Source organism: Salvelinus sp. IW2-2015, unplaced genomic scaffold (assembly GCF_002910315.2).
Source record: "Salvelinus sp. IW2-2015 unplaced genomic scaffold, ASM291031v2 Un_scaffold4711, whole genome shotgun sequence".
Taxonomy (NCBI): Eukaryota; Metazoa; Chordata; class Actinopteri; order Salmoniformes; family Salmonidae; genus Salvelinus; species Salvelinus sp. IW2-2015.
In genome coordinates, this window is record NW_019945980.1 from 1 (window position 1) to 17,488 (window position 17,488).

Sequence of the window (17,488 nt, forward strand, 5' to 3'; positions counted from 1 at the left end):
GAGAAGGAGAGAGAGAGAGAGATAGAGAGGAGAGGGAGAGAGAGAGAGAGAGAGAGAGAGAGAGGGAGGGGGTGGAGAGAGAGAGAAGAGAGAGAGAGAGAGAGAGAAGAGAGAGAGGAGGAGAGAGAGAGGAAGGAAGGAAGAAACAGATGGAGAGAGAAACAAAGGAAGGAAGAAACAGAGGGAGAGAGAGATGGGGAGCGATAGAGGGAGTGATAGAGGGAGAGAGAGAGGGGGAGCGATAGAGGGAGAGAAACAGAGGGAGAGAGATAGAGAGAGAAACAGAGAAACAGAGGGAGAGAAACAGGGGGAGAAAAACAGAGACAGAAAAACAGAGGGAGAGAGGGAGACACACCCGGTTGGACAGACCAGAGAAAGGGAGAGGCCAAGAATATGACTTAAAACAATAACAACAGTCATATAAAACGACACAACTTAATGAGTGAGTAAAACCGTGCTATCAATAGCCCAGTGACCTCAGGCATTGTTAACATATAAATGAGTTGTTCTACGTTGTGATTTGGGCCACTGCCTCTGGTCTTTAACGCTGAGGGATGGAGAGAGGGGGCAGTTCAGTAGTGTACAGTTCAGTATAGTGTGTGATTTAGCATTGTTTCTGGTGTATTGTCACTTAGTAAATCTGGCTCATAATGATGACCCATAGATCTTTAGATCTGTGCTTTACAAAGGATGTGTGATTCTTCTCCCCTTTTCAAGATGTGTTTATTGATCGTAAGAGGAGCCTTTGTGGCTCCACGAGGCCCTGACATACAAACTCTTCTTCACATGAGACCATTACAGTATTTCTGATGTTCTCACACAGTGAAAAGCAGGAAGCCACTGAAGATGTTTTGATTATATGTGTTGTCATAGAGCCGGAAGCTCGCAGGGAGACACATGTACACCACGTCTCCCTCCTCCAGCTCCAGAATGACTCCATTAGATAAATGGACCCAGTATCCGTGGCTATTGTAATGATAGTTAGACATGATCGCCTGCCCATTCTTTAACATGGATATACCCATGTAATCTGAACTACGCCCATGTTGAGCAGCGGTGAATCTGATGTAGTAGACTCCTCCCACTGGTGCTGTGAAGGCACCTGCAGCAGAGGACAAGAAGAGAGGGGTCAACTCTTTACTTTTCTCCACTTCAATTCTGGCACACGGAATAACACCTCTGGACAGAAACAGGTAGCTTACCTGTAATTGGGCTGTAGGCCTTGCCGATGTTGGTGATGACTCTGGTGTAGACCAGGTTGGCGTCAGTATTGAAAGGGCCTATGGGTCCATTATTGTTCAAACCAGCAGCAGAGAAAGCCACTTTTGGTCTGTCTGTGAACACAGGAGAGAAAACACACAGTCCCATTTAGAGAGTGTTCACTCTGTTCTGTCCCCACGGTGATAGTTCAGTGGAATGCTCCGTGACTGAAACAACAACAGGCTGATACGCTAGATGTGGGCCATGTGAGCTGTAGTTCTTCTCTCAACGGCCGGGTCTGGATCTTTCATTACCTGTGTTCTGTCTCTTCAGTTCCTCAACATCATTCTTGGTGGTGGTCAGCTCTCTCTCYCTGGCTCTCAGTCTGGCCTCCAGGGCTGAAGAAGATCAAAGACACACCAATATTCCACCAGCAAAATATGAAACATGTTTTGTGGTTTAGTAATGATATTGATTCAACTAATGTATACAGAACAAAAATATAAACGCAACATGTAAAGTGTTGGTCCCATGTTTCACGAGCTGAAATAAAAGATTTTCCGTATGCACAAAAAGCTTATTTCTCTCAAATGCTGTGCACAAATTTGTTTACATCCCTGTTAGTGAGCATTTCTCCATTGCCAAGATAATCCATCCACCTGACAGGTGTGGCATATATAGGAGCTGATTAAACAGTATGATCATTACACAGGTGCACCTTGTGCTGGGGGCAATAAAAGGCCACTCTAAAATGTGCAGTTTTGTCACAACACAATGCCACAGATGTATCAAGTTTTGATACTGACTGCAGGAATGTCCACCAGAGCTGTTGCCAGAGAATTGAATGTTCATTTCTCTACCATAAGCCACCTCCAACGTTGTTTTAGAGAATTTGGCAGCACATCCAACCGGTCTCACGACCGCAGACCATGTGTAACAACGCCAGCCCATGACCTCCACATCCGGCTTCTTCTTCGTCTGCGGGATCGTCTGAGACCAGCCACCCGGACAGCTGATGAAACTGAGGAGTATTTCTGTCTGTAATAAAGCCCTTTTGTGTGGAAAAAAAATCATTCTGATTGGATGGGCCTTGCTTCCCAGTGGGCCTGGGAAGGCATAGGCCCACCCACTTGGGGGCCAGGCCCACCCATGGCTGCGCCCCTGCCCAGTCATGTAAAATCCATAGATCAGGGCCTAATGAATTTATTTCAATTGACTGACATCCGTATATGAACTGTAACTCAGTAGAATTGTTGAAGTTGTTGCATTTATATTTTTGTTCAGTTTATATAGATCAATGTTACCTGCATTATCTTTTTCCAGTTCCGCCACTTTGGCCTTAGTGACCATCAGCTGGATTCTTAGYTCCATCACTGTGTTTTTCTGTGTCTCTACCTCACCCTCACAGGCTGTCACTCTGCCCTCCATCGTCCTCAGTTTCTCTCTCTGCTCCACCACCATGTCTCTCAGCCCCTTCATCTCATCCCAGATGTCAGGTTGCATGGTCGTACATTCGCTGGTCACCTCTGTAGCTCCGGTCCCTCGGCTCTCTCTCCCTGCACGGTGTCCCTGTTGAGTGATGTCACTCTCTCTGACCCGTCCACTCTCCTCCTGAGTCCATGCCCCAGACAGACAGAACAGCAACACCAGCAGAGCTACAGCACCCCTCATTCTGATACAATACCTCTTCAGATATGATGCACTTTATGAGGCTCAGACCCCCTCCTTATAAACACACACATCAGTTAAACAGTACGTGTACAAGAGACACGTCATTAAAAAGTCAAGGTTAAAACAAGAAGATTTGATCACGTTTTGGGGCTGGTCAGCTCTATCAATGTTGTATAAGACTGTGAGACGTCTGCACCTGTTGTTTAGTGAAGGATCCCCTGACGTCAGCTGTTGTCAACTACCTGCTGCTATCGTGTTGGAATGTTGTTGCGCTTAAAAGCAGGGTGCTTTTTCAGACCAAGACGAGAATGTTTTGGTGACGGAATGTTGCTGCTCTTGTAACAGTTTAACTTTAGTCTGTCCCCTCGCCCCGACCCGGGTGCGAACCAGGGACCCTCTGCACACATCAACAACAGTCACCCACGAAGCATCATTACCCATCGCTCCACAAAGGCCGCGGCCCTTGCAGAACATGGGGAACCACTACTTCAAGGTCTCAGAGCAAGTGACGTCACCGATTGAAAGGCTATTAGCGCGRACCACCGCTAACTAGCTAGCCATTTCACATCCGTTACACTCTTCCTTAGAGCTGCGCCGTCCAAAAACAATAGTGTGTGTTTGACTGTGTGTCTACGTGTTCCTTCCTAAGCAGCACATGCACAGGAGACAGGTCACTCAACGGAGAAATGGAAACTATAGCCAGGGACATTCTGATAAGACTCGCCTCGCAAGCAGGTCAGCCCGTGTTGTATAAGACCGTGAGAAGGCTGCAACTGTTGTTTAGGAAATTATCTATAACGAAGTGAACCAGAATTCTCTCCTACATACAGCTCACTAATAGTATTTACAATTGACTAACCGTACAACATACTATTAACACATTGGAGACTGTGTGTAGTAGGTTTAACAAAATAGCCGAARGTAAACGAAGATATTTAAATGTTTTAGCATAGTTTTTAATGTTTTGTCCTTTACTGCAAACACCTGACCCATAATCACGACCCCTTCGGTGGTTGGATCAGTACTTTACAAAAGATGCACGATTCTACTTGTTGTCAAGACGTTTTTATTGATAGAAGTAAGAGGAGCCATTTTGGCTCACATTAGACCCTTACAAGCATCCATGACGTTCTCACACAGTGAAGAGCAGGAAGCCACTGAAGGTGTTGCGATTTTCTCTGCTATCAACGAGCCTGTTCCCTAAAGGGAGACGCATGTACACCACATCTCCCTCCTCTAGCGCTATACTGAGTCCATTAGACAGTCTCATAACCTCCAGCATTATTTCCCTGACTATACATGATACTCTGCCCATTCTTGGACATGGATATACCCATGTACTCCAAACTCCCAGTATGAGAAGCAGTGACTCGGATGTAGTAGACTCRTCTCACTGGTGCTGTGAAGGCACCTGCAGCAGAGGACAAGAAGAGAAGGGTCAACTCATTACTTTTCTCCACTTCAACTCGGGCACGCGGAAGGACAGAAACAGGTATCTCCCGGCTGTCACTCGGTGAAAGTTACCTGTAATCGGGCTGTAGGCCTTGCTGATGTTGGTGATGACCCTGGAGTATACCAGTGTGGTTTCCGTATTGAATGGGCCTACAGATCCTGAATCAGTCAAACCAGCAGAGAAAGCTACCTTTGGTCTGTCTGTGAACACAGGAGAGGAAACACTGTCCCAGTTAGAGAGCATTCACTTTGTTCTGTCCTTTAGATGATGTACACTACATGACCAAAGGTATGTGGACACCTGCTCGTRGAATATCTCAGTCCAAAATCATGGGCATTAAAATTGAGTTTCCCCCCCCCTTTGCTGCTATAACAGCCTCCACTCTTCTAGGAAGGCTTTCCACTAGAAGTTGGAACATTGCTTCCATTCAGCCACAAGAGCATTATTGAGGTCGGGCACTGATGTTGGGKCATTAGGCCTGGCTCKCAGTCGGCGTTCCAATTCATCCCAAAGGTGTTCAATGTGGTTGAGGTCCGGGCTCTGGGCAGGCCAGTCAAGTTATTCCACACCAATCTCAACAAACCATTTCTGTATGGACCTCGCTTTGTGCACGGGGGCATTGTCATGCTGAAACAGGAAAGGGCCTRCCCCAAACTGTTGCCACAAAGTTGAATGCACAGAATCGTCTAGAGTGTCATTGTATGCTGTAGTGTTAAGATTTTCCTTCTCTGGAACTAAGGGGCCTAGGCCGAACCATGAAAAACAGGCCCAGACCATCATTCCTCCTCCATCAATGCTTGGCATTGCGCATGGTGGTCTTAGGCTTGTGTGCGGCTGCTGGGCCATGGAAACCCATTTCATAAAGCTCCCGACCAACAGTTATTGTGCTGACGTTGCTTCCAGAGGCAGTTTGGAACTCAATAGTGAGTGTTGCAACCGAGGACAGACGATTTGTACTTTGCTAAGCGCTTCAGCACTCYGCGGTCCCGTTCTGTGAGCTTGTGTGGCCTACCACTTTGCGGCTGAGCCGTTGTTGCTCCTAGACGTTTCCACTTCACAATAACAGCACTTACAGTTGACCGGGGCAGCTCTAGCAGCGCAGAGATTTGACGAACTGACTTGTTGGAAAGGTGGCATCCCATGACGGTGCCACGTTGAAAGTCACTGAGCTRTTCAGCCATTCTACTGCCAATGTTTGTCTATGGAGACTGCATGGCTGTGTGCTCAATTTTATACACTTGTCAGCAACTGGTGTGGCTGAAATAGCAGAATCCACTCATTTGAAAGGGTGTCCACATACTTTTTTTTTTTATATGTAATGTATATCAGAACAACAACAGAGAGACAGGCCTTAGATGTCAACAATCATGTGAGACATAACTCCTCTTTCAATGACTGATTCTGGATCCTGAATGACTGTTGTTTTACTTGAAACCTCTCTTCAGCTCCATAGTAGTTTTAAAACAAATCTCTCTGTCGTCAGCTCCTCCACCTGTCTCTCAGCTCCTTCATCTCATCCCAGACAGACAGAACACCCTCCACTCTCCTCCTGAGTCTATGCCCCAGACAGACAGAACACCCTCCACTCTCCTCCTGAGTCCATACCCAGACAGACAGAACACCTCCACTCTCCTCCTGAGCTCCATGCCCCCAGACAGACAGAACAACCCTCCTCTCCTCCTGGCAAGTCCATGACCCCAGACCATGCACGCAGAACAGCAACCAGCATAGACAGACGCTACAGCAACACACATACAGTCTCTGAAAGCAATACATCTTCAATATGAATGGCACTTTATGAGGCCTGAGAACCCTCCTTATATACACACACATAGTTAAGCAGTAACGTGTACAAGAGACACGTCATGAAAAAGTCAAGGTTAAAACAACGAACAACAGGATATGTTTAATTTTTTGGGCTGGACTGTTTTATTGATTTTGTAGAATCAAATAAATAATGGCTCAGCAGGTAGCGCATGCAACACCAGGGTTGTCGTTTAACTTCCCAAGGGGGACGAGTACATTTTTATTTTATTTCACCTTTATTTAACCAGGTAGGCAAGTTGAGAACAAGTTCTCATTTACAATTGCGACCTGGCCAAGATAAAGGGGCTTTGGTGACAAAAACAGATGGCACTGTGATAGACTGCAATCCAATTTATTGAGTAGGCGTATTGGAGGCTATTTTGTAATGACATCGCGAAGTCGAGGATCGGTAGGATGGTCAGTTTTACGAGGGTATGTTTGGCAGCAATGAGTGAAGGATGCTTTGTTGCGAAATAGGAAGCCAATTCTTGATTTAACTTTGGATTGGAGATGTTTGATGTGAGTCTGGAAGGAGAGTTTACAGTCTAACCAGACACCTAGGTTTTGTAGTTGTCCAACATACTCTAAGTCAGAACCGTCCAGAGTAGTGATGCTGGACGGGCGGGCAGGTGCAGCCAGCGATCGGTTGAAGAGCATGCATTTAGTTTTACTTGTATTTAAGAGCAGTTGGAGGCCGCGGGAGGAGAGTTGTATGGCATTAAAGCTCGTCTGGAGGGTTTTTAACACAGTGTGCAAAGAAGGGCCAGAAGTATAACAGAATGGTGTCGTCTGCGTAGAGGTGGAACAGAGACTCACCAGCACAAGAGCGACATCATTGATGTATACAGAGAAGAGAGTCGGCCCAAGATTGATCCCTGTGGCACCCCATAGAGACTGCCAGAGGCCAGACAACAGGCCCTCCGATTTGACACACTGAACTCTATCAGAGAAGTAGTTGGTGAACCAGGGAGGCAATCATTTGAGAAACCAAGGCTATTGAGTCTGCCGATGAGGATGTGGTGATTGACAGAGTCGAAAGCCTTGGCCAGGTCAATGAAACGGCTGCACAGTATTGTTTCTTATCGATGGCGGTTAAGATATCGTTTAGGACCTTGAGCGTGGCTGAGGTGCACCATGACCAGCTCTGAAACCAGATTGCATAGCAGAGAAAGTGCGGTGGAATTCGAAATGGTCGGTAATCTGTTTGTTGACTTGGCTCTCGAAGACCTTAGAAGGCAGGGTAGGATAGATATAGGTCTGTAGCAGTTTGGGTCAAGAGTGGTCCCCCCCTTTGAAGAGGGGGATGACTGCATCTGCTTTCCAATCTTTGGGAATCTCAGACGACACGAAAGAGATGTTGAACAGGCTAGTAATAGGGGTTGCAACAATTTCAGCAGATAATTTCAGAAAGAAAGCATCCAGATTGTCTAGCCCGGCTTGGAATTGTAGGGGTCTAGATTGTTAGCCGCTGAATTGTAGGGGTCTAGATTGTCTAGCCCGGCTGAATTGTAGGGGTCCAGATTGTCTAGCCCGGCTGAATTGTAGGGGTCTAGATTTTGCAGCTCTTTCAGAACATCAGCTGACTGGATTTGGGAGAAGGAGAAAGCTTGGGCGAGTTGCTGTGGGGGGTGCAGTGCTGTTGACCGGGGTAGGGGTAGCCAGGTGGAAAGCATGGCCAGCCGTAGAAAAATGCTTATTGAAATTCTCAATTATAGTGGATTTATCGGTGGTGACAATGTTTCCTAGTCTCAGTGCAGTGGGCAGCTGGGAGGAGGGGCTCTTATTCTCCATGGACTTTACAGTGTCCCAGAACTTTTTTGAGTTTGTGTTGCAGGAAGCACATTTCTGCTTGAAAAAGCTAGCCTTGGCTTTTCTAACTGCCTGTGTACATTGGTTTCTAACTTCCCTGAAAAGTTGCATATCACGGGGGCTGTTCGATGCTAATGCAGAACGCATAAAAAGTATGAAATATATGCACCCACTACTATTTTAGATGGGAATGTTTTGGTGACGTCATGCTGTTGCTCTTCCTGCACGGTCCAATAAGCCTGTGTGTGTTGTGTACATACCTGACTGTCCCCCTTCCTAAGCAGTACGTGTACAAGACAGGTCACTCAATGGAGATAGGGAAACTATGACCAGGACTTCCAGATAAGGTTCACCTCGCCACAGGTCGGCTCATGTTGTAGAAGACCGTMAGAAGTATMCAACTGTTGTTTAGTAAAATATCTCCTAAACCAAACCAGAATTCTCACCTACATATAGCTTAATACAAGTATTTACAATTGACTAACTGTACAACATGCTATTTAGAATTTTTTGAAAGTTAACATATTATAAAATTTGATATCCCCAAACAGCGTACTAAGTAAAGCTTTGTCCGTGTGTTTGTGTGTGTGTGTGTGTGAGTGTTTGTGTGTGTGGGCAGATCTGGAGTTCATATTTCCTCAGCCACACAGGATGTCCATAAAACATCTCACCAGGAGGCCTATCTCTGACGGGTCGTAGTCGGACCTCCGTGCTGACGGACAGGTGAAGCATTCCATAGTCACAGGAAACAGTTATTTTGAAAACCAGGAATACCGACAGCCATGGACGGATTTAAGAGTCCGACTTCTCATTTGGCTCTGATTCAGGCCCTCAGCTCAGAGGGCGGGTGTGCGCACAGACAAACACACAGACATCATAGTCTGAACAGGGTCCAGACCGGGAACACCGCAGCCATAGATTCAGAGCTCTGATAAACATCACACTGCACCAGAGCCTCATTATCTGTTTAATATGATTATAAATAATGCCAGACGATCTAATATGATCAGAGTTAATAATTAAACACCATTATAATGTCACTGAAACAACCCTGCCAAGTTAACCTCAATAGTTAATGTGTGTGTGTTGTGTGTGTCCCAGTAACCCAGAGTAACCATGTAGACCTCAGCACCAGCAGATCGAGGCGGGTCTGTCGTGTGTGTGTGTGTGTGTGTGTGTGTGTGTGTGAGTGTATAGCTGTCCTGTCAGGCAGGGTCAATTGAAAACATCTGTAGACAGAAACATTTACACGGTTTAGCCTGGTGGGCCTATATTCAAGGCTGTAAGTGTGTGTGTATATGTTTAATACTATGGAATAAGCACGACATGTTGCCGTATGGAAAATGACCTCACCCTATAGAGGTGAAGGGTCACACACACACACACACACACACACGTATTACATATGCAACAAAATGTCACCTCTCTTGAACACACAAACTGTTTTCAGACGACACAATACATCATGTAAACACAGGTGTCAGTGTTCCTCCATTTCTAAGTCTCCAAATAGACACAGTCTATAACAACCATATAGATCTACACCACCATATACAGTAACCTACATACATATACATCTAGATAACCTGCACATACTGTAGATCACCACCATATACATACATTCAGGCCTGGATACGTAACTCCCTTAAAGAGTACATGGATGCTTTGATAGACACATACAGGTTATGACAGGACAGTAGATAACATCTAAGACATTCCTCCCACTGATGACTTCATAGTAGCACGTCCTCTTACTCTTCCTGGATTAGCCCGTACGCTTGTGTCCTGCTGGGTCCAAGAACAACACTGGTGAATGGTCAATACAAGCCTGCTACAGTTCATAGACGGCCCCTATAGCTGTGTTGCCCTTCACCACTACGACTGAGACATTGGACCAATCTGAAGTGACACCCTATTTTCCTTAGTGCTTTAGGTCAGAGCCTTCATTTAGGACCTAGCCATGGTAGCTGATGTTTTGGCAGAGAGGAGCTGTTCACAACTCAAACCCACAATATAAACGCACGCTTTTCATACAAACAGTTCCCCAGTCAGACTGTTCAGTCAGCTACAGGACCACCTGCAGGCTGACCGGTTGACTGGCTGGTTTCTAAGGGCTGGTTTGTTGTTGAGAGTTGGTTGTTTGTCGAGTTCTCGTTGGTTGTCGAGGACTCGTTGATTGTTGAGCAATCATTGGCTGCTAAGGGTTTGATGGTTTCCTGGTGGCTTATCAAGGGCTGTCTGTTGCCTGGTTGGTTGGTTACCGGGTTTGTGGTTGATGACTTGTTGGTTGCTAAGGGTTCGATGAGTTCCTGGTTGGTTGTCAAGGGTTGGCTGGTTGCTTGGTTGTTTGTTGTGTTCTCATTGTTCGTTGACGACTCATTGGTTGCTAAAGGCTGGCTGTTTGTCCGGTAGGTTGCTAGAGATTGGTTGATTACCTGATTGGTTGTCGAGGGCTGGTTAGTTACCTGGTTGGTGGTCGAGGACTCATTAGTTGTTGAGAACACATTGGTTGTCTGGTTGGTGGCTAAGGGTTGGCTAGTTGTTGAGAACTCGTTGGTTGTTGATGAGTCATTGGTTGCTAAGGGTTTGAAAGATTCCCAGCTGGTTGTAAAGGGTTGGCTGGGGACCTGGTTAGTTGCTAAGGATTGGCTGGTTGCCTGGTTAGTTGTCGAGGGCTGGTGAGTCGCTAAGGGTTGGCTGGTTGCTGAGGACTTGTTGGTTATTGGGAAGTCATTGCTGGCCTGGTTGGTTTGTAAGGGTTAGTTAGTTACCTGGTTGGTGGTTGAGGACTCATTGGTAGCTAACAGTTGGCTATTTGCCTGGTTGATTGTCAAGGGTTGGCTGGTTGCTTGGTTGTTTGTCATACTGCCTTGGTTAGTTGCTAAGGAGGTGGTTGTTGTTGGTTTTGGTTGATGAGGACACATTGGTTGTTGGGACTCATTGGTTGCCTGTTGATTTGTAGGGGTTGGCTGGACAGCAGGGGGTATTGATCGATCCAAGGCTTGGTTATACAAACAGGGGGAATTGATCGATCCACGCTTGTTATACAACAGCGGAAATTGGATCGGATCCAAGCTGTTATACAACAGGGGGGATGAAATCTGGTCCAAGGCTTGTTCAGTATTCCATCTATAGAGCTGCGTGAATTCTAGGTGCTCTTTCTATAGTTGACTCACAAAAAGATTCAATTGCAACATGTAAAATGTTGGTCTTATGTTTCAATAGCTTGAAAAAGATCCAGAATGTTCCGTATGCCGGGTATTTCCTGTTGAATAAAGCTCTTTTGGGGAGAACAACCATTCCGAGTGGGTGGGTTTAGGCCCTCAAGGCCCATCCATGGCTGGAACTGCCCAAGTCATGTTAAATCCAAGATTGGCACACTACACAAACTTATTCAATTTACTGATTTATATAGAAACTAAGGTAAAATCTATTAGTTGACATTGTTGGCATTTATATATTTTTGTTCAGAATACATGCATATTTTCCATCTGAACGTGCTCACATTCATAGTTGTGTCTCAAGACATTCCAACCACTGTTACGTCTGTTGAGCAGCACTGCAACAAAAACGTTTTTTTAACTGTTTTGAAATTGAAGACTGGGCGCGAATGAGGAATTTCTGCTTGTGACCATTTTTGTACACGTAATTTTTGTTTGTTGTTGACTGAACTGCGAAAGAACTAGAAGGTGTGATTAGACACCCATAAGGCCTGGTCAAGTAGAGCACGTACAGTGAAAAAAGGGGTGTAAATTTGAGACAGCACACCATGTTATATCTGATTCAACACAAAGACAGCAGACTCATTTGACTAACAGATTGTTTAATGGCAATATCAAGAGCCTTAACACCACATAAACAGGGGGATTGTAGAAACTTCATTAATAGGACAACATCCACTAGACTCTGGAGCTAAAACGACACGAGAAGCGATTCGTTCAATTTTCCAAAAATAAAGGACAACGCTCTTGTACCATTTTTTACAGACTAATTAAAAATGATTTTGTAATTAAAACAAGGTTCTTTGTGTTTTTCCTTGTTCAAAAATGACTGATGGTGTTTTTTCCCCCTTCATCTTGAATATAAAACATGTAGATGCAATGTTTTAACTGACACTATGGTAGAAAAATTACAAGAATTATGTTATAATACTGTTTTAGCATCAATCAGCGTTTCTCAGTACTCATTGTGTGAGTGAGTTGGGCCTCTGGCGCTTGGACTAGCAATTGATTGTGATGGTTTGGTGATTAAACCTACGCCTGCATTCCATAGAATGAGTTGGTGTTCCGGTAGACCCGAGCTAGAGATAGCCTGGAGGAGTAAAACAAACCCCGTTGTTCATCATCTTGGCGTCTGAGAAACACGAACTCACTTAGATACCTTGTGACGCACCAGAGCTGCAGGGAAGGGTGGAATCAGCCATGAACTAGCATTTTTAGTGTCAGTATATAGAAAAAGACCCATGGATTTCCTTCTGTAAGGTTGGGTATCAAACCGATCAATGATGGGTGGTCGTTTATTTTAGCTTCATTATTGCAATTCTTAAAAATCAAAATCTAGTTAATTGTTTGAAGAATACAAGTCTCTCTCACTTAACTTCAGCTAGGTAGGGGCAGCAATTTGGAATTTTGGATGAAAAGGTGCCCCATTAAACTGCCTGCTACTCAGAGCCCCATGAAAGCTAGGATATGCATATAATTGGTATATTGGCATAGAGAACACTAAAAAGTTTCAAAACTGTTAATAATGTTGTGAGTATAACAGAACTGATATGGCAGGCAAAACCTGAGGAAAAATCCAATCCAGGAAGTACTATTATCTTTGAAAGGATGTTTTTTCCAATTGAAAGCCTATCCACCATACAAAGACCTTAGAACCAGTTCAGATCCTCTATGGCTTCCTCCTACATGTGGCCAGTCCTTTAGCGCCATGTTTCAGGCTTTTAACTCCTGAAAAACGAGGGACGATATAGCCTTTCCATGAGTGGACAGTGGACATTTCCAGACATGAGTCCAGCGCGTGATCGGGAGAGCGCCTTTCTTGGTTTTCCCTTTTCTATTGACTGAAGCTATGTCCGGTTGAATAATTATTGATTATTTATGACAAAACAAACTGAGGATTGATTTTAGAACAGTGTATCTTTAATTTCTATGTAAAACATGTATCTTTCATCACAGTTTATGATGAGTTTCTGTTATTTGATGTGGCTCTCTGCATTTCTCCGGATATTTGAGGCAATTTCTGAAATGGCGCAATGAACTGAGGTTTTTGGATATAAATCTGAAAAAAAACCTTTAATCGAACAAAACATAATGTATGTGTAACATGAAGTCTATTAGTGTCATCTGATGGGGGGAAAAAAACAAAAGATCACCAAGGTTAGTGATTCATTTTCTCTATTTCTGCTTTTTTGTGACTCCTGCTTTAGCTGGGAAACAATACAGCTTGTGTTTTTCTGTGATTTGCGGTGCCTAACATAATCGGTGTGGTGCTTTCGCTGAAAAGCCTATTTTAAAAATCGGACACTGGTTGGGATTAACAACAAGAATCCTTTAATGGTATAAGATACATGTATGTTTGGGAATTTAATTATGAGATTTCTATTTGATTTGGCGCCCTGCATTTCACTGGCGTTGTTCATATCATCCCGTAACGGGGGATTGCCAGCCATAAGTTAATGCAACCTAGCTCGTGTCAGATTTCAACCAAAGCTTACGGCAAAAGCACAATATTCAATATATGAGAACAGCGTTCAGCCCCAAAGTAAGCCATAGTTACCGCCAAATTGTGAGTCAACAAAAACCATAAAAAGCATTATAAATCTTCACACTTACTTTGCTGATCTTCGTCGGAATGCACTCAGGACTCCCACAAGAATAATTTTCGTTTTGTTGATAATGTCCATCATTTATGTCCAAGTAGCTCTTTTGGTTAGCGCGTTTAGTACACATATCCAACGCTCAGTTGCAGGTCAGGCGAACGTCGGACGAAAACTTCAAAAAGTATATTACAGGTCGAATAAACTTGTCAAAACTAAGTATAAGAATCAATGTTTAGGATTGTTGTTATCAGAAATATTCATACTTCCAACCGGAGAATTCCGTTTGTGTCTATAGAAAGTAATGGAACGCGAAGTCGATTCATGTGGAATGACCAGGGAATGCGCGTGAACCAAGGGCCTGGCTCTCTGCCAGAACCACTGACGTCAAACAGCTGCCATCCCGGCTCCACATCACAGTTAGAACGTATTCAACGTTCTACAGACTGTTGACATCTAGTGGAAGCCGTAGGAAGTGGTCAAACAGATCCATATCCTACAGTGTTCCAATAGGCGATAGTTGAAAATCGACAACCTGAACGAAAATTTGTGTTTACATGGAGTCCTGGGAGTGCCACGAGATGCAGATCAAAGTAAGTATTAATTTAAATGTATTGTCTGACTTTTGTGAGTCCTCTCCTTGGTGAAAATGTCTGTATGGTGTGTTTTGTGGTTAGGCGCGTGTTTTAACATCCACCGCATGGTGTGCTTTCCGCCGTAAAGGCCTTCTTGAAATCGGAACAACTGTTGGTTGGATTAACAAGAAAGTTATCTTTTAAAATGGTGTATAATACTTATATGTTTGAAGGAATTTAATTTATGGGATTCTGTTTGAATTTGGCACCCTGGTATATTTCACTGGCTGTTGTCGAGGGGGACGCTATGCGTCCAATGATACCAGAGAGATTAAAGAATTTCACGACAAGCTAAGCAATCCATCCACTCTGAATAACAAAACCAGCCTCACAAGTTAGACCAAATGTGATCTTTTATTTTACAATATTAAGGGAAACAGAACAAGCTTCATGGGCGGTTACAATCCTGGGACACATGTAATAAAAGAAAAAGGCTGTGTTCTTTAAAGTTAAACATTCTCAATTTAAACAAAACACGCAATTGTCGTCATGCTCAAGAATATGAAAATCTCTGCTTTGCACAGGTTAGCCGCTCTGCACGCGTTCACAGGTTAGCCGCTCTGCACGCGTTAACAGGTTAGCCGCTCTGCACGGTTAACAGGTTAGCCGCTCGCACGCGTTACAGGTTAGCCGCTCTGCACGCGTTAACAGGTTTAGCCGCTCGCCACGCGTTAACAGGTTAGCCGCTCTGCAACGCGTTAACAAGGTTAGCCGCTCTGCACGCGTTAACAGGTTAGGCCGCTCCTGCACCGCGTTAACAGGTTAGCCGTCTGTCGCGTTAACAGTTTAGCCCGCTCTGCACGCGTTAACAGGTTGCCGCTCTGACAACCGTTACCAGGTAGACCCGCTCTGCATCGCGTTAACAGGTTTTAGCCGCTCTGTACGTGAAAGGCCATCATTTCTTTTACTAACCAATGAATCTAACACTCTCAGGCTACCTATACATACAAGCTGGTCCTTATCTCAATGTGAAACGATTAGGGGGGGGGGGGTTGGAATGAACTGTTGTTAGAGGAATGAAGCTGTCCTGATTTTAGTCTTTCTAAGGGGAAGAGACACTAAAAACATTGACATGAGGTGTCCTGAATTAGAGAGAGAGACAGAAACATCCATTGACCACATAGGGAATGAGGGTTTACATTGGGAGTACCCATGGTGTGCACTACCCAAAAGGGCTGCTGAATGTAAAGTGTTGCACATGTAGAGAATAAGGTGCATTGGAGTACTCCCATGTAGTGCACTACCCAAAAGGGCTCTGATGTAAAGTAGTCGCACCATGTAGAGAATAGATGTGCAATATGGGATGTATCCCATGTAGTGCACTACCCAAAGGCTCTGATGTAAAGTAGTGCACAGTAGAGAATAGGGTGCAATATGGGTGCATCCAGACCAAGTAACAGGAGGAAGTGATGTCAACGTCGCCAAGCCAAAACCGTTCTCCGCTCGACATGTCCTACTGAACTGAGAATGGCTGTGACCTGAAATGGAGCCTTAAAATACTATATATATATATATAAAAAACGCACTGCCTTATGGGTCTGTCACAAGTGTTGTATTTGCGACAACTCCAATGGCTGGTGTCATTCACCTAATGTCTGAATCTGTTGAAGATACACAACGATGGGAACCTCAAAAAACGTGTCGTCGAATTACAGTTACCTTTCGCAAAGCAATCCCGTTACTTCTGCCATACACACTGCCCGGCCCCCATAGGAATGATCATTAGGACTGAAAACCTGCAGGGGGAAAATTATATTAATTTTAATGACAATTAGAGCAGGTTTCAGTGTAGTCTAAAATACATGATTTCTAATTGGTGAAAACCACATTTCAAATTTTTTATATAGTGATTATACTAGGGCTGGTTTCCTGGCCAGATTAAATCTATCCTGGAGAAGAATCTCCATTTAATGGTTGTTAGACAGGACAAGTCAATATCTGTCTGGGAAACAAAACCACAGTGTTTTGGTTAAAACAGTGTCCATATGCAATATAATCATCATGAAATCCTGCAGCATTGGACCAGGATGGTGTTCTTATACTGAACTTATTACCTGTCAGAACAAGGCGGTCTTGTCCATCTTCTCAGGCTCCAGCTAGGTCCCGTACCTCTGTCAGAACCAAGGCGATCTAGTTCCATCTCCTCAGGCTCCAGCTAGGTCGTACCTGAAATGGCTCTAGACACTATGATGGTGGTCTGTGGGCCCTGGTCTAAAGTCTGCCTTTTAAAAGAAGAGGGGTACCATTTCAGCCAATGATCTCTGCTAGTCCTTGCTCCAGTTCATGGAGGGCCTGTAATGGGACGTTTTGAGTTCACGCGAGTCCATAAAAGCTGCTCGATCCATAAGTCATCCAAGTCTCTATGTCTGACACTCAACATGTTATGCCACCATAATAGGAACAGGGTGACAGATGCCCTCGCATAGCTCGTCGGTGAGACACTACGTCAGCCACCGTAGTCGTTTAGGCCTTGGGCTTCCAGTGTCGAAAATGTAGCTTCTGTTTAAACTACTAAACGGGACCAGAGAACTGATGGCAATAGAAGCGAGAGAGAAGAGAGAGATGGAGCCTGGGTACAATCCCATTTCATTCGACTCCTTGCATGCAAACTGCCTGGGCCTTTCCAGGTTAAAAAAGAGACTGTAGTTCAGTTGGAGCTGGATGAGGAGATCCTCGCCGTATTTTGCGTAGGAACTTGCTGTGATTGTGGTGACCGACAGAGAGGGGGAGTATGCCGCGGTGGTCATGGTAGACAGGAAGTGCCTGCCTCCAGTGGCGTTTCAGGCCCATTACCCTTTCAGACCCTGCCTTGGCGTGCGCTGCAACCACCTTCAAGCCCGTGGGGAACGTAACTCTCAATTGAAATATCCTGAGAGGGGGACAGGGATGAAGAAAGGGAACTTCAAGTGGCACAAATTTCATTTTTTATAAACAATCAATAAAAATTCATCAGTTATAATATATGCCCAGACTGTTTCAACGTGGAAAAGTACAATTTAGAGTATGTGAGGTGATCCGTGGGAATGGAACCTACAACCTGGCATGTAGCTCTCACACCTCTCCCGTCTCCAGGCCTGTAGCCCTTGCAGTGAGTGT

The 17,488-nt window shown here is 44.7% G+C and overlaps 2 protein-coding genes across 2 annotated transcripts in view; both read right to left on the minus strand.

The window, feature by feature from the left end:
* Nucleotides 1-707: 707 nt before the first annotated feature.
* LOC112077578 (uncharacterized) lies at nt 708-8,671 on the minus strand. Its single transcript, XM_024144075.2, has 7 exons — nt 8,611-8,671; nt 4,396-4,524; nt 4,129-4,282; nt 2,505-2,902; nt 1,515-1,598; nt 1,203-1,334; nt 708-1,102 (listed from the first exon to the last, which is right to left on the minus strand). Exons 1-7 carry the CDS (start codon nt 8,669-8,671, stop codon nt 816-818), a joined length of 1,245 nt encoding a protein of 414 aa, XP_023999843.2. The 3' UTR covers nt 708-815.
* Nucleotides 8,672-8,893: 222 nt separating this feature from the next.
* The window catches only part of LOC112077576 (endophilin-B1-like), a 19,494-nt gene continuing 10,899 nt past the window's right edge, over nt 8,894-17,488 (minus strand). Inside the window, exon 8 of the mRNA XM_024144072.2 lies at nt 8,894-9,727. Within this exon, the coding sequence (XP_023999840.2) occupies nt 9,691-9,727 (37 nt within the window). The 3' untranslated portion in view covers nt 8,894-9,690. The remainder of the gene's footprint in view (nt 9,728-17,488) is intronic.